This window comes from Tiliqua scincoides, chromosome 7 (assembly GCF_035046505.1).
Source record: "Tiliqua scincoides isolate rTilSci1 chromosome 7, rTilSci1.hap2, whole genome shotgun sequence".
Taxonomy (NCBI): Eukaryota; Metazoa; Chordata; class Lepidosauria; order Squamata; family Scincidae; genus Tiliqua; species Tiliqua scincoides.
This window is the reverse complement of record NC_089827.1, coordinates 64,243,911-64,266,700: the sequence shown is the minus strand read 5'-3', so window position 1 is coordinate 64,266,700 and position 22,790 is coordinate 64,243,911. Positions and strand designations below refer to the sequence as shown.

Here is a 22,790-nt window from a genome sequence, read left to right as displayed (position 1 = left end):
CTATGGGCCTTCCTTCTTTGCCTCTTTGCCTCAGACTGTTGGCCAAGTGTCTCTTCAAACTGGGAAAGGCCATGCTGCACAGCCTGCCTCCAAGCGGGCCACTCAGAGGTCAGGGTTTCCCACCTGTTGAGGTCCACTCCTAAGGCCTTGCTGTTCTTCAAAATGTGAGCAGTGAAGCGGCCAAGCGAGGCTTTCTAAGAAAAGTTTCCACAACGTACAAGCTACAATCAAAAAAGCCCCATCTTGCATTCTCATCTCCATTTTTGGACAAGATGTGGAATAGAGCATATGGACAGGTTAGCGTGAAAGAAGACAGTACTTGAGACAGAAGCACACACTTTGCTGACAGCGTGACTGATTCTACAGTTGCAGTCCCCCTGTCAGCAAAGTCTTGTCTTGCAGTTAGGACCCTTTGTGGATGAAGTTTTGTACCTACTTGACTGCCTGCGCAATCCACATGACTACTCGCTTTACTGAGTTCAGTGGGACTTAGGGCCCAATCCTATCCAACTTGCCAGCTTGAGGACCCCTTTGTGACTGCCCCCCTCCCACCGCAGGATGCAGTGCATGCCCTGTTGGCACAGCTGCATCAGCACTGGAAAGTTGGATAGGATTAGGCCCTTACTCTCAAGTAAGTGAGTGCAGGACTACAGCCTGTGTTTCACTCCACAAACTGTGGATGAGGAATATTTGACACAATGACTCAGCTTGCTAAAGGACAGACTATCTGATTGACGTTGTGTATTCAGCTTAAATTTGCATTCATATTACCATGTGTTACTTAAATACACCAAACAATTCTCACTGACTTACATCCACTATTTTCCCTTTTTAAACTCCCTTTTTAACTCCAAGAAGTAAAATACTTACCTCCAGCAGAAAGAGCTCCTTCTGTTCACTGATGTAATCTGTCATAGATGTCTTATCACTTTGACAAACTGTAGAAAAATTAAAATTGTTAGAGCTGTTTTTGTAACTTCTGCAAGCTTTTGTTTAAATAAATTACACTTGTGTTTAAGGAATTATTTATATAATTTCATATACAATTTTAAAAATCCTGAAAATATTAACATTTTACTCAGGGATGAATTGACTATAGATACATTTGATTTAAAAAGTACCTTACAATATACTGATTCAACTAAGAACATAACATCAAACCAAGGTTAAAGAAATTGCGATCTGGTATGATGTCCAAAATAATGAACCATAGTTTGTGATTAGCCAGTAAGTCAGAAGCAGAAGCCATAATTTGACATGGGCTTATAACTCACGGTTTGTGCAAACCATGGTTTGTAATGAAATCTGAATTGACAAAGCACAGTTTTGGCTGTTTTGCTGCTTCTAGGAAACAGCATCTGGAGAAATGAGTTCTGACCACAGAGGAAATGAAAGCAGACAAGCCAACAGCTCTAAACCATGGTCTGAATGTTCCTTTGGAATTTCAAACCATGGTTTATATTCAGCACAAACCAAAATTTGGCATGAGGGCTGAACTGATGCACTGAAACATATTTGCCTTCTATGTTTCCCTTACCACAGAGGAAATATATGACAGAGAAAAGAATACAAGCTGTATTGCTCCATTTGAATTTAATCATGTATACCTTAATTCATGGCCAGGACTACAGCCAAATCCTACAAGTGGATACTGAGTGAATCACTCAGATCACAAAATGCTTTTGGTAAAGAGATTCCTATGTGGAGATAGGAATAGGAGATAGGCTTTTTCACCTCAGGAAAAAGCCTTCATTTTAGATTTTAAATGTAGATTTTAAATGTAAAATAGATATATAGAATTTATCACAAAGGTACTCAAATTAATATTTTTCTATTTCAATTTACTCACACTTTGCAAAAGTAAGAGCCCAATTCAGTGCAGGAATATCTTTTTCTATTTCTCCTTGCATCTCCTTTTCAACAGCTTCTTCCAGCTTTTTAAGAGCCTTTCGAGACCTTGCTCTGGATGAAATCGTACTCTTTTCATATACCTTCAAGTTATGTTGAGCTATTCTTATCTGAAATTGAAATCCATGCTTATAATCTAGCTCTTGAGAAACACAAACCTTTCTCCTCTCTTATCACATTTAGGCTGCAATCCTATTCACATTTATTTGGGAGCAGGTCCTACTAAATACAGCATAGGGTTGCATTTGAAGGCTTTTAACTTATAGCTTCATGAGCAAGCCAAACTTTTTTTGTAACATTACAAATTAATTAGAGTGCAATCTCTTGCTGCAGAAATCATTCTGCTTGCTTTGTTGGACAACTTTGTAATCTCATATCATGAGCAATGTTAGGAGCATAAATAAACGACAGACAAAATTGTGTTAGCATGTATTAAATAGTAATTAAACATTAGGAATATATACCTGTTCTTTCTCCACACATTCTATATCTTTATAAAGATAGATTTCGGTGTCCAGACTCCTGAAAGGGCTCTTTGGCTTATCTTTTCACATGAAATATGAAATCAAAATATTATTTTCCACTTTGACTTAAAACCGTCATAGTTGAACCAAAAAAAAGCAGTTTTAGATTACTACCAATGCTAATATTCACAAATCATTTAAGGCTGTAGCCCTATACATACTTACTTAGGACTGAGCCCCATGAAACATAATGGCACTGATTTTCAATTAAGCACACACAGGATTAGGCCAGCGATTTTCAATCTTTTCCATCTCATGGCATACTGACAAGGCACTAAAATTGTCAAGGTATACCATCAGGTTTTTGACAATTGATAAGGCACACCATGCTGTTGGTGGGGGGCTCACATCACTCATTGGCCCTACTAATAAATGACCTTCCCCCAAATTCCTGAGCACACCTGTGGACCACTCGCGGCACACCAGCGTGCCACGGCACAGGGGTTAAAAATGGCTGGATGAGGCTGAAAGATGGCAAACTCCAGTTTAGAGTGATTTAGTGAAGGATCACCTGCTGTAACATCCTGAGAAGGAGTTTTGGCTGCTAGAGGTCTCCTCAAAACATTTGACTCCTTGCCCCAGGATAAACCCCAGCAGCTTCTATGTGCCAGTGGAATTGCTGGCACAAGCTCATGCTGATCCATAAAAGTCCAGAAAGGGGACTAGGATTTGGCGGGTATCACTGCCATTGAATTTGCCCCCCTCCCAGGTCCAATCCACCCATTCCCTCGCCCCTTTGTCCCCCTTTCCACCCTCCTCTGCCCCCCCCCACCCCTTCCCACCTCCCACACCATCTTACCTGCCTTGGCAGGTCTTCTGGTGCATGTGGGAAGGCTCTGGCTTTCCTTCCAATGCTCTGGCAACCAGTGCTGCTGGAGTGCGCGACATGTCTGATTTGCAGCAGCCAGCACTGGCGGAACACATGTTCTGCCAGTGGGGGAGCCCAATAGGATTGGGCTGCCCATGTGCAATGGTTATGCTGCCCAGAATACAATAAGATTATTATTATATGTTGCTTTTCAATGAAAGAAAAGCTCACAAAGCTGTTTACAGAGCAGTTATAAAGAACTAAATGGTCCCCTGTCCCCAAAGGACTCACAATCTAAAAAGAAGCAGGAGAAACACCAGCAAACAGGTACTATAAGAGACATTGTGCTGGGTGAAGAGGGATTTTTAATTCACTTGGCACATTAACGAGCCTTATATCAGCCCTGCTTTCCTTGGCTGAGGGATCTCTCAGCACCTTATATCAGGGGTATGCAAACCCCAGCCCGGGGGCCACTTGCAGCCCGCAGGGACTCCCAATCCGGCCCGCAGGGAGCCCCCAGTCTCCAATAAACTTTTGGCCCTCCGGAGACTTGCTGGAACCCATGCTGGCCTGACACAACTGCTCTCAGCAAGAGGGCAACTGTTCTACCTCTCATGTGAGCTGTGGGACGAGAGCTCCCTCCACTGCTTGCTGTTTCACATCTGTGATGCAGCAGTGGTAGCGAAGGAAAGGCCAGCCTTGCTTTGCGCAAGGTCTTTTATAGGCCCTGAGCTATTGCCAGACCTTCATTCATTCATATAAGTTCCATCTCTAATCTATTCATTTATGTAAACTTATGTAAATTTATTTGAATTTAAAATATAAATTAATTATTTTTTCCCCGGCCCCTGACACAGTGTCAGAGAGATGATGTGGCCCTCCTGCCAAAAAGTTTGGACACCCCTGCTTTATATAGAAAACCACATTTTTTTTCCTTCAGAGTTCTGTGGGTTGGAGTAAGAGTAGCTGACAACTAAGAAAGTTTGCAGTGGTGACCCAAACAGGCCTGCAGTTGCATTTCTCTTCTCCCACTTAACAACAAAATTGTGAAAAACCTGTGATCAAAGGTGGATATTCACACAACATGCGACAATGCTGCTATTACACCACTCTCAACTTTGCAAGCAACACTGCCTGTCTCTAGTATATCCTACACTTTATGCAATACTCTTTAACCATAATCAAAGACCACATAAGGTCAGACATTGCCCCCCTGGCTTTCCAACGTTGTCCACAAGACAAATTATTTGGGGGGACAGAGAATGGTGTGGTTCTTGTAGGACAAGTTGCAGGAAGCTGATCCTCAAGTGGTCTCACACACATGAAGGAGCAACCAAAATTACATATATTAACCCCTGCTAATTGGGTAAGAGGCACTTTTTCAAGTGGGTGCTCCTTTTTTTAGCAGGGGGAGAGTAACTGGCCCACCTCACCCCAGCAGTGTCTGTTCTAGTGGCTGTCTGCTGGTATTCATTTGCATCTTTTTAGATTGTGAGCCCTTTTGGGACAGGGAGCCATTTAGTTATTTGATTTTTCTCTGTAAACCGCTTTGTGAACTTTTAGTTGAAAAGTGGTATATAAATACTGTTAATAATAATAATAATAATAATAATAATAATAATAATAATAATAATAATAATAATATATTCTAGAAACGCTGCATGATCCTTGGTATAGCACATGTGTGGGTGTATCTAAAGCTTCTGACTTTGCTATAGTTCTCCCCATCCCCACATCACTTAGATCACCAGAGTTGGGCCCAACCTATGCATAGATATAGACACAGCACATAACACAATTCATTGCATTTCTCACCCTCCCCAATTCCTTGACATTCTTCAGATATGGGTTTTTCCCCACCATTTGGCAGGACCCCTAACATTCTTCCTATAGTCACTAAGGTTACACAAGGGTCTTTTAGTTTTTGTTACCATCAACACGTAACCCCAAACACGGAGGACAAGTCTGTGGTACAAGTGTTGAAGCCATCTCCACACTGTAAAAGTTTCCTTAGACCTAGCAAAAGAGAAAAATGGCAAGAAAAATCAAAATCATCTTTAGCTTTCATCCATTTGAATATTCAGCTATGTACATATCTATGTACATTGATAGCAGGTTCAATGAGATCTTGGATACAGGTAGATTGAAAAGGTATGAACTATAGGGCTGTGCCAACTGATAACACAGAGTATAGTCAAGAGGAGTGAAGGCTTTTTTTGCAGGGCTGGTATCAGCATGTGCCAATGCTAGGAGCTGTTAATGAGTGGATAAGAATATAAGAAGAGCCCCACTGGATCAGGCCAAAGGGGGCTCATTTAGCCCAGTTTCCTGAATCTCAAAGGAGCTCACCTGATGCCTTCCGGACAATTCAAAACCACATGAGACCTGCATCCTGTTGCCACTAGCATTCTGAAGTAGCCAGTTCTAAAACCGGGAGGGTGCACATCACATTACAGCTTGTAAAGTGTGATGATGGAGTTCACCTCTATCAGTGTGTCCCCTTTGAAAAGCATCTAGGTTAGATGCCATCACCGCATCCTGTGGCAAGGAGTTCCACAGACTAATAAGGAAGTGGGGTTTTTTTGCGGGTGGAGGGGGTGTCCAGCTAGCAACCAACGCCTGCTAGGATGAAGCCTCACCTCAAACCTTGGCAGTTGTGTGCGTGTGTGCGTGTGCGTGCGCGCGCTCATGTCTTGCAGGTCAGAATTTTAGCGGGGGGGGGGACGGGGACACACATGACACATCATGTGGCAAAGAGTTCCACAGACTAATAAGGAAGTGTGTTTTTTTGTGGGGGGGAGGGGGTGTCCAGCTAGCAACCAACGCCTGCTAGGATGAAGCCTCACCTCAAACCTTGGCAGTCCTGTGTGGGGTGGGGGGTGTGTGTGTGCTCATGTCTTGCAGGTCAGAATTTTAGCGGGGGGGGGGGAGACACACGACAGTAGCCCTCCCCGCGTTAATGGTTCCAGCCTGGCTTTTCCACACTGAAGCTGCCTCTGCCCTAACCTGCTGCCCCCCTCCTGCTCCCCCTACCTGAGGAAGCTGGGGCAACGGAGGCCAATAGCCACAGGCATGGGGGGGCCCGCTGCAGCCACCGGCACCTCCAGGGAGAAACCGGTCAAGGGACGGTTGAGGGCAGCCACTGAAGCGCACGAGGCGGAATGCGCGCACTGAGCATGCATGCAGCTCCCTCCCAGCACCAGCTGCAGTTTTTGCTCAGGGCAACACACACACACACCAGCCAATTTCACAATCGTGCACCAGAAGAACACCGGCTTAACTGGCACGGGCTGCAATCCCTGTGCACACTTTCTTGGGAGTAAGATTATAGAACTCAACGGGACTGACTTCCGAGTAGACATGCCTACCTCGCCTCCGCTCGCACGCTGCGGTGAGGCGCCCTGCGGAACTTCGTCGAGAAAATGTTCCTTTACTCAGCGCGCGGTTCGTCTGTGGAACTCCTTGCCACAGGATGCGGTGATGGCACCTGACCTGGGTGCCTTTAAAAGGGGATTGGACACATTTCTAGAGGAAAAGTCCATCCCAGGTTACAAGCCGGGATGTGTAAGGTGCGACCTCCTGATTTTAGAAGTGGGCTAGATCAGAATGCCAGATGCAAGGGAGGGCCCCAGGATGCAGGTCTCTTGTTGTCTTGCGTGCTTCCTGGGCCACTGTGAAATACAGGAAGCTGGACTGCATGGACCTGTGGCCTGATCCGGCTGGGCTGTCCTTATGTTCTTAGTGCTTTGCCCTCCCTCTAGCTACGCCACTGGGGGAAATCTCAAGGGGGAGGATTGCTTAACGCAGCTCCTTGGTCGTGCCTGCTTTCTGGGGGAACTGGGGAGTCCAACCTCCTTTCGTAATGGAGAGTTTGGCAGGACTGTAGTTGTTAAGAGGATGTGGGCGCAATCCTAGGCATGTCTCCTCGGAAGTAAACCCCGTTGCGTTCCATAAATCTTACTCCCAGAAAAGCGTGCGCAGGACTGCAGCCTGGATCAATGAGAGAGCCCAATCCTGTGCACGTCTGCTCAGAAGCAAGTCCCGCTGCGTGCAATGGGCCTTACAGCCCAGGAAAGTGTGTTGAGGATCGCAGCCTTACAGCCCAGCTGCAAGTTTGGCTCAATGCACCCACTTTGCCAGAGAGAGAGAGAGAGAGAGAGAGAGAGAGGCGACCCTGACCTGGAAAACTTTGAGCTGCCTTCCCCTCCCTGCTGAGCCCAGCCGTGTCCGAGCCTCGGCTTGTGCCTGGAGAGAGAGCGACAACCATGGCTGGCCAGTACAAGCTCTTGCTCCAGGGCGCCCAGCAGCTGGTGCTGGTGTGCACCAGAGGCGAGAGGTACCTCCTGGAGGACGGCATGCGGGACCTGGCCGTGCTGGAAAACGCCAGTGTGGTGATCGGCAAGTAAGAGTCCAAGCCTGTGCATGTCTACTCAGAAGTAAGTCCCATTAAAGTCAATGGGACTTACTCCCAGGAAAGTGTGGATAGGATTGCAGCCTAACTGCGCCTCCCGAACGGTGGGGCTGCACAGCTGTTGTCCTCCCAGTTGGATCTGGAAAAAAGGAGCCTGTCCTGCATGCAGTGGTGTAGCTAGAGGGGGGGAAAGCACTTAGTTTTTCAGGGAGCCTCCCCAAGGCGTGCAAGCGGCCCCTCCCCTTCAGAGAAATGGGGGGAGGGAGAGGCTCCCTGCAAAACTTAGTGCTTTAGCCACCACTGCATGCCTGAGTTCTCCAAAGGTAGATTTTTCCTGTTTCTGCACCAAGGGGGCTTTTCCCATTACAGGAGAATTGGAAATCCTGTTCATGAAAAATATTGTGTCCAACGTTGCATTTACACAACAGGGACCAAATGTATACACCTGTGGGCCGGGCAAAAATGGGTTAAGCACATTGCTACAGAAATGCCTATACAGGACTGGGGTTTATAAAAACATGTAATACTGATTCATCTGAATTTGAAATTAACTTTCAATAAAGAAAATATTTCTTTACCCAGCGTGTAATTAGTTTGTGGAACTCCTTGCCACAGGATGTGGTGATGGCATCTGGCTTAGATGCCTTCAAAAGGGGACTGGACAAATTTCTAGAAGAAAAGACCATCACAGGTTACAAACTGTGAAAGGTATGTGCAACCTCCTGATTTTAAAAGTAGGTTCAGAAGGCCAGGTGCAAGGGAGGACACCAGGATGCAGGTCTCTTGTGAGCTCTCTGAGAAATCTGGTGGGGCACTGTGAGATACAAGAAACTGGACTAGCTGGGCTTTTGGTCTGATCTAGCAGGGTGGTTCTTATGTTAAATTCATTTTGTTTTACAGAGATGGCAATATCGTGGCAGCAGGGGATTCAGATGTCATTCGCAAGCAATTTTCAGGAGCATATTTTGAAAAAGTAATTGATTGTTCAGGAAAGTGTATCCTGCCAGGTTGGTATTTCTTCGTTTGTTGGGCCAGAAATGAAGGTGTTATATCAGAGACAGAGATTCACTGAAATGTTTTTCTGTGGAGCAAATTACAAATGCACTGACTTGTCCAGATGCCAGTTTCACGCCTGGCATGTTTAGCGGCATCTAAGGTGCAGTTGTGCATTTTACTAAAAGAAAAATGTATCAGTAAACTTTGCTTTTCATCTCATAAATTACTTTGCTTTTCATCACTTTGTAAAAGCAAAAATCACTTTGCTTTTCATCACTTTGCTTTCATCACATCAATTAAACTGTGCCACATGTTTAATTTCCTATCTGTTATTGGATCTAGCATGCACTGTAGTTTGGGGTCATAAACCCCCCCCCCCCTGTTTTTTAACTGAAGCAGCAGTGTGGTGTAGTGGCTAACTGGTAGATGGTTCTTGCCATGAAAGTTGCTGGGTTACCTTGGGCCAATCGCTGTTGCTCAGCCTAACCTACTTTGCAGGGTTGTTGTGAGTGGAGGTAACCCATGTGCTCCAACTCATGCTGTCTTGGAGGGAAGAAGGGATAAAAATATAATCAGTACTGGCCCTGCTTCTGAGCCTCCAACAACAAAATGCTGAACAGGCATGAATCCTGGCATGGTGGACGCAAATGAAGATGGAAGTATCAACATCCAAGTGTTGTTCTTCTTGGTTTGATCAATAAAACTTGTACTATTTCACCAGTGATTGCTGTAGGAATAGGAATGGTTTTGTACATGCCCTTAATACACAACTGTGCTAAAAGGCTTTTTTCACTATACAAATAAAGGAAGCACTTATTTTGAGAAATTAGGTGTGCCTGTCCATCAAGTGTGAGCAGCTGTTATTTAATGCGTACCTAGTCATATGAATTTAATGTGCAAAGTACAATTTGTAAAGAAAAATAAGCCACAAGATTCTTTCTGTTTCAATCTCTCTATAACTATAATTTAATGACAATGGAACCAATATACGATTTATTTATTTGGAGTGTTTATACCTCGCTTAACCCTAGCAGAAAACTCAAATACCTGATAGGATAAAAATAAAAAAGTACAGTATATATAAAATACAAAATATAAGCAATTTTCTGACAAAATTATTAATTGTTACAGTCTGGTAGTGTTGTTTTATGTTGGCTAGAATATAAATTGGATTAAATATAAATGTGCAACAAAATCTTTAGATTTACTAAGTTTTAAACAATTATTTTATTAGGTCTCATAGATGCGCATACACATCCAGTTTGGGCTGGTGACCGAGTCCATGAGTTTACCATGAAGGTACATTTTGCATAAGAGAGAATTTGGGATCTTTTATTTAGTATGTGCCTAACCTGCTTGTTTCTTGATTGTTTTCTCAGCAGATATGACCTTACAAAAACTCTCAGTATTTTCCCATTATGTAATAAATAACATCAAGTACCTGGGAATGAATAAGCAGGAGGAAGAAAGCTGTTGATGAAGGATTTCATAGGTGGTTATTAGGAAAAAATAAAGTTTCTTGGTTCTCAAACTTAGGGATTGTTTCCCTGGAAAGAAAGTTAGGACAACTGGATTTATGCATGATCCAGTGAGTTAGGTTTGGGGGGGAGAGAAATGAGGTAGGTGAAGACCTAATTCTCCTCCTCCAGCCAATATTTGATGTGATGGTAGCCACTGCTACAGTTCTTCCAGAGGAGACAAAATCCCTGACAAGAGATACTGGTGAGTAGAGACATGCCAACGCCAGGTCATTGGGGGATCCTGGGGCAAAGCCTCTCTCTGCTGGTGCACTAGGTGCCAGTGGCATCACTAGGGTTCGCGTCACTCGGTGCGGGATGCCAGCGCGTCACCCCCCCATGCAGTGGGCGGGGCAATACCCCAGGTGGTGGGCATGGTGATGTACCATCACTCCACCCCCACTGGTTTTTTTGGCTGTACCTTTTGATAGAACAAAGATACAACACATTCTGCATGAAATTACGCATTGATTGATAGAACATGCTGGTATTATTCCTCCAAACTGTGATTTTAGTGATTTTGGTCATTAGTGGTGTCACACGCACCCCCAGGTGTCAACTTACTAACACCTTATTGCAGCAGTTCTCCAACTTTTAGCACTGGAACCCACTTTTTAGAATGACAATCTGTCCAAGACCCACCAGAAATGATGTCATGGTGGAAGTGACATCATCAGGCAAATTTTAAAAAAAGTATAAATAATTAAAGTAAAACAAATAATTAAACAGAAGCCAGCCCTGGTCCGCCAAGTGAATTTCCTCTGTAGCCTGCCTGCAGTAACCCCTCCCCTCCAAAATCAGTAAGGTTTTCAGCACTACCCAGTGCCCAGTTCAATTTAAGAACTTCTGTTTAAACCAGATCACTGTCAGGAGCTACCTGGCTTTGCAAGTCTCAAAAAGGTTCACCTTATCAGCTGAAGCCTCTGTTTTGATCCTTTTTAGTGGGGGGGGGGGGGGGGCTGCTGTCTGGAGCTCTTGTTTAGCTCCAAGTGCATAGGATCAGGACCATTCTGGTAGCCTTGCACTCTCCTTCACCTGATCTTCCACACCGGCCAAGGCATGTTCGCTTACTTGCGAGTAAATGCGACCTTGAGGCTTAGTTTTGCTTTCCACAGGGCTCAATACATTCATCTGCTTGGAGGGAGGAACTTCCTTCTCAGGTGTTTTTGGGAGCTGCACTCATTGGATCAGGACCATTCTGGTGTCATTGGATTCCTCTCAGCCTGCCCTTTCCAACGGACAAAGGCTCACTTTCACTTTCCATAGGGATTCATGCATTTTTTGTTCTCCAGTTATTTGGCCATAACTTTTGATAGAAAGGAGATATTTCACTCTGGTTTTTTGCATTGCATTCCGCTCGAAATTCCACATCCAATGGTATATAACATGATGGGGCTACTCCTAACCACTGTGATTTTAGCGTGCCACCCCCCGTGCGCGTCACCCGGTGCAGCCCGCACCCCCCTAGCGATGCCACTGCTGGGTGCTACACTGTCACCAGTACTAAGGGTTCAAGAGTTGACCTGACCAGGTGGCCTGTGGACAGTGCCTGACTTGGCTAAGCCCTGCTACCTCCCCTGTTGCAGAAATAAAGCACAAGGGATGGTGGCAGAAGGTACCCATACTTTTGTTGAGAGAGACCATGTTGTATCACATCTTCTACCTGATTTTTTAAAAATTTAGATGGAGGAGTATTTGTTCTCACACAGCAGCAGCAGCAGCAGCAAGCTAGCTGAATCTCCATGAACTTATTTGTTGAACACATTATTGGGGGTGGTTGAGGACTGAGAAGGTAAATTTAGGAGAACCTCCTTTACAAAAGTGCCTCTGACATTTGATAAAGTAAACCCTTCCCCTGCCATTTTCTTTTCCTTTGAACACCAGCTGTTTTGCCCTCCTCACAGTGTTTTGGACCTGTGTTTACCTCCCAAACATGAATCTGGATGGTACCCTGTACAATAAAAGCAACTGAAAGCGACTGAAATGGAAGTTACAAAGGAAAAATGATTGGCAGGGAAAAGGTGAAGCATTGCCTTCTCTTCTGTCTCTGAGGCAAATTGCCTTCTCCAGAAGCTCTTTGTGAAGGAGAAAGGAATTCTTCGTTACATGCAGTTCCAGTGTGTGATTTGTAGTCTGCTCCATAACACATGTTTAGCACACAACTTTCTTTTCAAGTTGGCAGGAGCTTCCTATATGGATATTCATCAAGCAGGAGGAGGAATACACTTCACCGTAGAGCACACGCGAAAAGCCCAAGAAGACGAGCTCTTCCAGAGTTTCAAACACCGGTTGCTACGCATGCTCAGAGCTGGCACCACTTTGGTTGAATGCAAAAGTGGATACGGTTTAAACCTAGAGACAGAAATTAAGATGCTCAGAGTGATTGAACGGGCAAGGCTGGAGTTGGACATTGGTATTTCCTCTACCTACTGTGGAGCTCATTCTGTTCCTAAGTAATAGCATCTTCCATCATATCATTTTTGAACACATTGTGCCTTTCCTTTACATACAAAGATGATTTGGATGACTGAACTATTCTTCAGTATTATTTACAAAAACTGGGTGTTGAAGGCTCTTACCACCTCTTCTGAGGTGGGGCAGAGAAACATCTGCGAGAGTTCGAGCAGCTGAGGACACACCCCGATCCAGTAATCTTTTTTAAATAGTTGGGGGAGGTCATCAAGAACTTTCCCCATCTCAGTGAAGGAAGCAGATTGACAAGTGTCTTGGCTGTAGATTGGAACACTGTATTGTCAGTAGTGGCTCTTCTTTCAAAGACACAGAAAGGGTTTGAAATTTTGACATGCAACGCCATGTAAAAAGTGCTCCCTTAGCCAAAATAAAAGTCTCTTTCAGTTATTGAAATGTTTTCTTACTGACATGATGGAACTTGGAGCACGAAGACATCAATGAGCTTAATCTTTGTTATGTTTTTTTTTAATAGGGGCAAAACAGCTGCTGAAGCCACTGATGACATTATCAGCTTCCACCTTCCTAAACTGAAGGAACTTGACCTTAATGGTGAAATACATGTTGACAATATAGATGTTTTCTGTGAGAAGGGTGTCTTTGATCTGGATTCTACCAGGAGAATTCTTCAGGCTGGGAAAGATATTGGGTTACAGATTAACTTCCATGGGGATGAACTCCATCCAATGAAATGTGCAGAGGTACTTCTGATTTCAAGGACGGATATAAACCCCATTTGCTTTTGAGGTCTGCTTTGGGGAAATAGTGCACAGGCAAGCTTAGAATATTGAAAGTGCTAAAGCACTCTGTTGCTTTTATGCAACAAACTGAAAGAATAACGGTTTGTGCGGTCAATGAGTTAGAAAGTTGGACTTTCTGACCTTTGCTGATCGCTTTTTACATTCCATTCAAATATTGACTTTGCTTATCTTTTCCTTGTGATGTAAAATAAAAGAGATGGCCGTCTGATGACCTTTTTCATTACTGAGACCACTGTTGGTGCATTCCCTCCCAGTTACTATTTATGTGTTAGTAGCTACTGACTTTGTTGTTGGTGGTCATTACTGTTTATTAGAGCAGCAGTGTTTAATCAATTAATTAGATTAGTTGATTAAAACTTTTAACTGGTTAAAAAAGCATCTGGATTAATGAGCTATCCTGATTGATTGATTGATTGAGGCATTCTTTCTTTCCCCTCCCATAGGAGGCAATGCCGCTTCTAAGACTTCCAGCCCAGTCCTAACTAAATCCCTGTGCAGCAATGCTGCGACACTGGCGTGGCCTGTGCTACATCCCGCAGGGAATTTTTAGCTGCTGGAGGTCTCCTTGGAGTAAAGGAACATTTTTCTCCTTGCCTTGGGGTAAGGCCCAGCAGCTGATAGGGATCAACTCAGACCTGCACTAGCAAATTTACTGGTGCACATTTGAGTACATCTATGCAGGTGGATCAGGCCCGAGAAGGGGGTTAGGATACAGCCCATTCCAGCTCTGCCAATCCCTCGCCTACCAGGCCCAATCTGCCTGCCCCATCTCCTCCCATGCTTCCCTGCGCTCCTGCTACACTCCTGCTGCACTGAACCTATCTGGTTTGGCAGGTGTTCCAACGTCCACCAGCATGCAGGGGAAGCCTCTAGTCTCTCTGCCAGTGTGCTGGCTACTAATGCCATCCCAATGAGCCTTATGATGCTTTTACAATAGCGCATGCTGGCAGAACACATATTCTGCCGCCACATGCCCTGAATGGGATTGGGTAGTTAGCCTGCTATGAAATACACATGCATCATCTCAAAGGACATCTGCAAGAGGGATCTGAAGGCCTTAGGAGTGGACCTCAACAAGTGGGAAACCCTGGCCTCTGAGCGACCCGCTTGGAGGCAGGCTGTGCAGCATGGCCTTTCCCAGTTTGAAGAGACACTTGGCCAACAGTCTGAGGCTAAGAGGCAAAGAAGGAAGGTCCACAGCCAGGGAGACAGACCAGGGACAGACTGCACTTGCTCTCAGTGTGGGATTGTCACTCCCGAATTGGCCTTTTCAGCCACACTAGACGCTGTTCCAGAACCACCTTTCAGAGCGCAATACCATAGTCTTTTGAGACTGAAGGTTGCCAACAACATCTCAAAGCAATGAAAGTGAATGCGCCTTTTGTGTTAGAGTTATAATTTTTATTTATACACATAATTATAATTTATATACATATATTAATTATGTATATTTATTATATACATGTATGTATAAATTATATACATATAATTTATATACATATATTAATTAAATTAACTCACAGCACAGTCCTGTACAGTTTGTATGATTGTGCCCAGCAATATTCTACAAATTGTGCCAGTATTAATATTTCCTTATATTTAAAAGCAATCACCAATCCTGTCACACAGTGCAAACCTTTTTTGTGGCATCAGCTAAAGAAATCTATAGATGTGCTATTTAGCTATTTAAGTGCGTATCAGAAGTGATGCTGTCGTGACCAGTAGGCATTTGAGAGATGCTGAAGTATCTATCACATTGCCTTTAAGAGCAAACAGTGATGCCTGTTGAAAAGTTTTTAGTCAAACCTTGCTTTGTCATCTGTTTAGCTTGGAGCAGAACTAGGAGCTCAAGCCATCAGTCACCTGGAAGAAATTAGTGATGAAGGTGTTATGGCAATGGCTCGATCAAAGTGTGCAGCTGTCCTATTGCCAACCACTGCCTACATGCTAAGGTAATTCTAATGGGTTAGAATAGGCTCTTCTTCTTTTCTGTCATTTACAGCTGGTAGATGTGATGCATTTGGGAAAATGCAAGTGTCTTTTGAGCAGGTTTATACACCAAACACAATGCTCTTTGAAATCTGCAGTGACATTAAATACCAGCATCCAGAAAGAAGTACATCTGAAATGAGGGCTGCTTTCGTAAATGCCATAAAAGTGCTTTTTCTAAAACAAAAAAAGTGTGTTTTTAAAACTTGTGAATATAATTCACAGGGCAGGAGGTCTGGTCTAGAGCAGGGGTGCCCAAAGTTTTTGGCAGGAGGGCCACATCAGCTCTCTGACACTGTGTCAGGGGCCGGGGAAAAAAGAATTAATTTACATTTAAAATTTGAATAAATTCACGTAAGTTTACACAAATGAATATATTAAAGATGAACTTATATGAATGAATGAGGGCCTTGCAATAGCTCAATGCCTATAAAAGGCCTTGCACAAAGGAAGGCTGGCCTTTCCTTTGCTGCCACTGCTGCATCACAGATGTGAAAGAGCAAGCAGTGGAGGGAGCTCTCATCCCACAGCTCACACGAGAAGTCAAACAGTCGCCCTCACGCTGAAAGAAGTTGCGTTGGGCCAGTGTGGGCTTCAACAAATCTCCGGAGGGCCAGAGGCTCATTGGAGACTGGGGGCTCCCTGAGGGCCGCATTGAGAGGCCTCGAGGGCTGCAAGTGGCCCCCGGGCCGGGGTTTGGACACCCCTGGTCTAGAGGGTAGAGCCTCCGTCTGCCTGAAGATAACATCCACAAGGTCGCCAGTTCGAGGCCACCGGCACCGTGCGACCTTGAAGCAGCTGACAAGCTGAAGCCGAGCAATTCCATCTGCTCTGAGCGTGGGAGGATGGAGGCCAGAATGTGAAGCCAGATCGGAATGAAACACCTGAATGTAGTCGTTCTTGAAAGAAAGAACCTTCTTTGAAATTGTAAAAATCCCTATTTAATAGGGATTTAATAAAGCCTGCCTATGTAAACCGCCTTGAATAAAGTCTTGAATAAAGACCAAGAACGGCGGTATATAAATACCTGTTGTTGTTGTTGTTGTTGTTGTTGTAATTAATTAATTAAGTAATTAATTAATTAATTAATTAATTAATTTGGTGTATGAGATAGGAAACCATGATTTTAATTAAAATGGTTATGCCTGTGGCTATGGCTACTAAACTTGCCTTCTATTCTCACTTTGAAAAGCAACATGAGTTCAGGAAGTGCTAAGTAAAGAAATAAAAATATGAGTGCTCTAGCAGATGATGCACATCATCAATTGTAGCCATGTGTTAGCTATTCTTATTTATTTGATTTTCCAAATGTATATGTTGCCCAATTTCAGGGTTATCAGTACCATAGCATCCAGGCTTTCCTTCTGGTAGGAATGACCTTTCTAGCAGCAGAAAACTCCCAGCATGGCATTTCAAAGACCAAAATGTGTATGGGACGTATACATCTTATATTGCAATTTAAATGATGATGGAATTTTTTTTTCTGTTTAGATTAAAACAGCCTCAGGCTAGAAAAATGTTAAAAGAAGGAGTGATTGTTGCTCTTGGCAGTGATTTTAACCCTAACGCTTATTGTTGTTCAATGGTAAGTTGCTTCTTTAACTGTCATGGTTACTTACTAGATAATTATTCGTAAAAAAATTATTACTGATATTCATTTTCTCAGTATGAACTTTTAACGTGATCAGAGATGGGGTGCTGAGTAGTGTCTGGATTATTTCAGAATGGACAGATTCCCTTTCACTTTCGATTCATGCAGGCTATGTAAATTCAGTATTCAGTAAGATACTGAATGTCTGAATATACTTTGGCCATCGAAAGACGAAGGTCTGCTAGTAGTTGGGTACCGGTGTTCTTGGTTAACAAGGCTGTTTATGCATATTTACTGGAGATAAAGATGAAACAGATTGCTATCCAGCAGGATATTACTTTTGGGATTACCAAAACCAGCATGGAGACACCCAGCATTTCTTGCAGACAAAAGGGCTGTGCTTGTACTTCCCTCCATGTATATTGCTGGTGTATGGAGGGAGAACAGAATCTTGATGGCAATGACTGCAGCACTCCCTAATCTCTACATGCTGGAGCAAAGAAAGTGAGGATGGGGTTTCTATGCACATACATGTGTATGCACATTGATCCTTCCACCGGGATCTATCAGTGTTCTTAATTCCCTGTTATGCCTGCACATGATACAGTTGTACATGCATCAAAACCCTGGTCTCGTCTTATGCTGAACACAGGTGGGGGGCCGAGCTTGTGAAAGGGTGATTGTTGGGGGGGCGGAGCTTGCTGGCATATGGAGGGGAATGTGAGCTTAAATTCATGTTGTCTGAAAATAACTTTTGTCATGATGAGCTCGAAGGCTTTCAGTTTGCCCAAGGACATCAGAGAGATGGCTAACACAGAGCTGGTTTTATTGATCTATATGTGTTAACTTCAGATTTTACTATCCCAATAGCCCATAGTAATGCATCTTGCTTGTGTAAACATGAAGATGTCCATGAAGGAAGCTTTAACTGCTGCTACCATTAATGCAGCTTATGCTCTTGGGAGATCCCACACACATGGCTCCATAGAAGCCGGCAAACAAGGTGATCTCATTATCATCAATTCATCAAGGTAAGAGTGTCAGTTTCTCTTTAAGGTCTAATTAATGTATAGGTCTGTGAATAAAAAGAAATGAAACTATTACACTTGACTATTAAATAGAGCATGCAGTTTGGATTGCAGCATACTTTTTTATAATTCGGGCCAATTGCATTGTTTGAGCAGCCCCCCAGTTCCAAATTTTTTTGACTAGAAAAGAAAGGGGAGAAGTCCCAATTCCAGACAAAAGCTATACTCTAAGATGCTGACGCTCCTGCATTGCACCTGCCTTGTAGGGTTGCCAGCTCATGAGATAAAAAAGACTGGTACCTTGGCAGGACAGAGGAGGAGGTGAAACCCTTTGGGACAAAAGGGTGGAATCTAGATAGGGCTTGAGGTAGAGTCACAGGGGGAGACCAGCTGTTTGTTCTTGTTCAGATTTTTTTTTTTTTAGTAGTTCTTTGCTTTTATGGCAACAGGCATGAAAGGGGGAAAAGGGTCAATCTGTTTTGTTTCTGATTGGTTGCTAGCCCTGTGGCCTTAATTTGACCTTCATAGCCAAATACCCATGAAGACTTGGTGCAAAGAACCAGACCTATGTAACAGGCATCTGTCCTCCTCCAACTGTGTTGGAGAAAAGGAAAGGGCTGCTGCTTGCTCAGAAACATTAATTATCACTGGAACCAGGTCTCTGCAAAGGCATCAACTTTTAGAATAAGTCAGGACCGATTGCCATCAAAGTTTTTCCAAATGCCAAGGGGGGGCACATAAGCAAATGTTCCCATGTGTCAAATATTCCCGGCCTTTGAAATTCTAATTCAAGCCTTCTCTCTGAAATACTGGTTTCTATGTATGTTTGGGCCAAATTCTCCTCTGATCTGTTCCGTTGTGTGGAGGAGAGCGTGTGTCCCTGCATGCCAACCCCTCCTCCAGTTTCAGAAATAGTGTCCAGTCCTACCCATGTTTGGATTTTTCTCTGGGGGAACTTTAAACTGCCCCTGCATTCTCCATGCTATCTCTAAACTTATAGACTTGCATGCTTTTGATTTTGACCACCATCTGCAACAAAGTTTTTGATGAGGTATGATGATATGCTTTAAAAAACAGTCTGAGGCTAAGAGGCAAAGAAGGAAGGCCCATAGCCAGGGAGACAGACCAGGGACAGACTGCACTTGCTCCCAGTGTGGAAGGGATTGTCACTCCCGAATCAAATCGGCCTTTTCAGCCACACTAGACGCTGTTCCAGAACCACCTTTCAGAGCGCGATACCATAGTCTTTCGAGACTGAAGGTTGCCAACTAACTAACTTTAAAAAAATGTTTTTAGATGGGAACACTTGATCTACCAGTTCGGAGGCCATCAAGAACTGATTGAGCACGTAATTGTTAAAGGACAAGTTGTCTATACAAATGAAAGGACTACTAAATACTTCATGTAAAATCAGTTACAGCAGAGTAGTACTGACAAAAGTATCAAGAGGTAAATCTGGATTTGTTTCTGAAAGGTGTTGCTTATATCCTGTTAAAACTTTGCAATCACTACCTGTTGTTGCTTTATTCGCTAAGAGCACAATTCTATACCTATCTACTCAGGAGTAAGTTCCATTGTCTTTAATGAGGCTTACTCTCAGGAAAGTGAGCATAGGATTGCAGGGATGTGTGGGGCCGGAGCAGCAGGGGAGGCAGAACCACCCCATTGTAACCCATGGAAAAGCATTGCCCTGCTGGCTTACACCTTTTTCTCCTTAATTTAAACAACAAACAAACAACAAATATAAACAAACACATAACAAACACAAACTCAATACACAACACACAAAAACAATAAAAAACCTAAAAAACCACACCGTTGGAGGATGCAGGCAATCATATATCAATATATCTAATCAATCAATACATATCTTCTAATCTTGTTCTTCTGGCTTAGCCTCTTAATATCATTTATCTATCATATCATATCTTATATAATATATCATGCATACAATATATTCATCTAAATGCCCTATCTTATACATCTACAACTCCATTTTCAACCAAGCATAAAACGATCTCCATTGCTCTATCTGTGTCGGTTTACGCTGTTCTTCCAAAGTCACTGTAAACCTATCCATTTCCGCCACATTCATTATTTTCTCTGTTAATTCATCTTTCGTTGGAATTTTAATAACTTTCCAGTATCTAGCATATAAAATCCTTACAGCAGTTAATATCGTAATAACTAAATACACATCATTTTCTTTATCTATAATATCTTGGATAATATTAAGCAAATAACTCTTGCAATTGAAGGAAGACTTCCTTTTGTTTTTGAGGTGAATTTAAGCCATTTATGTTGACAGAGTCAATACTCCATCCTGCCTTATCCATCATGTTTCTTTTTACTATTCACCTTCTCTTGTTGTCTTCTTCTTGTTGCAATCAGTGGATGCCTCCTTGTCCCTCTAGTTTCTTCCTTCTCTGATTCCTCAATTGTTTCTGAATCATCTGATTTCTTTTCTTCCAGCTCCATTTCTACACTTTCTAGTTCTTTTCTTCTCTTCCTCATTTTCTTCATTTCTCGTCTCACTTTCATCACTGTACTCAAAAAATTTTCTGCTTTCATTGTTGAATTTATATCTCTGTGACGAATTGAAAAAAAACATACCTTCCCTGCTGGCTTACACCTAAGGAGGCTCTTCTTATGCCTGCTTTCTCTGGTGTAAGGAGAGCCTCCTCGGGTATAAGCAGGCAGGGCAGCTGCAGTGCTTTTCCATGGGCTATGATGGGGTGGTTCTGCCGCCCCCACACCACACATCCCTGTAGGATTGCAGCCCAAATGAGTGTGCAGGCATTTAGATCTTTGAAATAATGCAAGGTGTTGATACTGATAGACAGTGGGATGCAGAGGCAGTACGACTGCAGTCCTAACCACACTTTCCTAAGAGTAAGCCCCATTGAATAAAATGGGACTTACTTCTGAGTAGACCTGGTTAGGATTGTACCATCAGTATTATAATACTGTCACATTTATTTCTGTAAATAAACCTAAAAATTGTCGCAATTTTGCATTGGGAAATGGACGCTCCCTGCAGGGTTATGGGCATAGCTGGGTAGAGCTTATTTACATGTTTAATTGCAGGGACTTTTGAAATGTCATATACCTTCAAATGTAATATGAACTGTATGGGGTAAGGTCAAGATCATCGTCTGTATCTGTTGTTAGCTGAAGCACTTGCGCTAGTTCACCTTTTACCACATTCTTTGTGGGTGAGTGAAAAGATATAGTCTGTCCTACAACATTCCTTTTTGAACAATTGACTTGTTGTAACCTCTGAAGCACATAGAGAGGGTCTCACATGATGGCAAAAACTAACTGCATGTCCTGTTGCACCACTCTTACCTAGTGGACAAGTTCCAAGACTTTACTGATTTTTGTTCTGCTGCTTACTATGTGTCTTTAAAGGAACATTATATATAATGTATAATTCTGCCTGATATTTTCCAGAGCAAACCTGGAATAAAACTTACAAGTATACAAAAAGTTGACTCCAGTTTTGCTTCTTTGTTTGTTTTTTGTCTACCACTGCAAGCCTAGTAAACAAATCAAAAATAGAAAATATTACAGGGCCCAGTTCTATCCAACTTTCCAGCACTGGTGCAACTGCAATGCAGGCCCGAGGTAAGGGAATAAATGTTCCCATACCTTGAGAAGGCCCCTGTGATTGCCTACCCACCATAGGATGCAGCACATGCCCCATTGGTATGACTGTACCGGCACTGGAAAATTTGATAGGATTGGGCCCACAGTCTCTCAATGTTTCTGTTTCCCATAGAGCACAGCAGCACAACTCGCTGTGGTCTTCTCTGTCTTCTCTTGTGTTGCTTGGATCTTCTGGTGAGGCACAGGAAGAGCCATAAGCCCAAATTTAAACAATAAGGGCATTTAAAGGTAGTTCTCAGACTATGGGCGCAACCCCTTTCCAGCACTGGCATAGCAGTGCCAATGGGGCATGTGCTGCATCCTGCAGTTGGGTGGCACTCACAGAGGCCTCCTCAAAGTAAGGAAATGTTTGTTCCCTTACCTCAGAGCTGCATTGCCCTTATGTCAGTGCTGGAAAGCACTGATATAAGGGGTTAGGATTGCGCCCTATGTTTGGATGGATCTTCATATATTGATTTTGACGATGGTTTTCAACACAAACAGCCCACACTACTGTAGCTTCCATGTCTCAATGTTAATGTCAGAAGGATCTGTCTAGCCTACAACCTTTTTTAAAATTTAAGGGCTGCCTGGCTTTTCTTCTATAAGTGCTCTTCAACCTTAGGGTTGAAGACCACAATGGAGTCATAAAGTCTCAGTTGTGGGGTAGTGGCAACTTATGGAAATGAAACAGGTTGAAGACCACTAGACTAGAACACCACCAGGTAAAAGGAGTACCAGATTCAGGGGCATCTGCAGTACCCCTTCAGCTTCCAGGAGACTGTGTCCAAGTCCTTCTCAGGTTCTTAGCAATTGTGCTAAAACAGCTTTAATTCGTGCCAGGCTTCATAGTAACCTTTTCTGCTCTAATATGAATATTTCGTTAATATGAACAGTGCTAGGAGGGTTATATAGGGGTGGGGAGTGGGTGGCGACAGGCAGATAAGGTCCCAGGAGGGGGGAAGGGACTGACGGTAGGTCCCCAGTCTCATACTTTTATTTATTTATTGGGAGTCATGATACAAAAAGTGTTGAAGATCACTGTACTAAATAACCATAACGAGAGCAATCAGAACTTAGGTGTCTGCATTATTGCATCTGTTTTGTTTCTGGAATACTTAGTTTTCTTCTTGTGCTGAT

General features: G+C 43.3%; 2 protein-coding genes across 2 annotated transcripts in view; one reads left to right on the top strand and one right to left on the bottom strand.

Annotated features, from left to right (window-relative positions):
* The window catches only part of CCDC38 (coiled-coil domain containing 38), a 30,496-nt gene extending 23,681 nt beyond the window's left edge, over positions 1–6,815 (bottom strand). Inside the window, 5 exon segments of the mRNA XM_066633820.1 lie at positions 871–938; positions 1,850–2,018; positions 2,373–2,452; positions 5,172–5,256; positions 6,609–6,815. Coding sequence (XP_066489917.1) covers positions 871–938; positions 1,850–2,018; positions 2,373–2,452; positions 5,172–5,229 — 375 coding nt within the window. The 5' untranslated portion in view covers positions 5,230–5,256; positions 6,609–6,815.
* Positions 6,816–7,404: 589 nt separating this feature from the next.
* AMDHD1 (amidohydrolase domain containing 1) lies at positions 7,405–21,475 on the top strand. The gene is made up of 9 exons (XM_066633831.1): positions 7,405–7,642; positions 8,552–8,658; positions 9,882–9,946; positions 12,340–12,617; positions 13,109–13,334; positions 15,222–15,346; positions 16,875–16,968; positions 17,845–18,005; positions 19,299–21,475. Exons 1-9 carry the CDS (start codon positions 7,506–7,508, stop codon positions 19,408–19,410), a joined length of 1,305 nt encoding a protein of 434 aa, XP_066489928.1. The 5' UTR covers positions 7,405–7,505; the 3' UTR covers positions 19,411–21,475.
* Positions 21,476–22,790: the final 1,315 nt, after the last annotated feature.

What these genes read in the sequence shown, in the direction of transcription:
- AMDHD1 (XM_066633831.1), top strand. Translation starts at nt 7,506, where the DNA reads ATGGCTGGCCAGTACAAGCTCTTGCTCCAGGGCGCCCAGCAGCTGGTG. An exon ending in TCCATGAGTTTACCATGAAG is followed by an intron (nt 9,947 to 12,339) that starts GTACATTTTGCA and finishes TTTCTTTTCAAG; the next exon opens with TTGGCAGGAGCTTCCTATAT. An exon ending in ACGCTTATTGTTGTTCAATG is followed by an intron (nt 16,969 to 17,844) that starts GTAAGTTGCTTC and finishes CTATCCCAATAG; the next exon opens with CCCATAGTAATGCATCTTGC.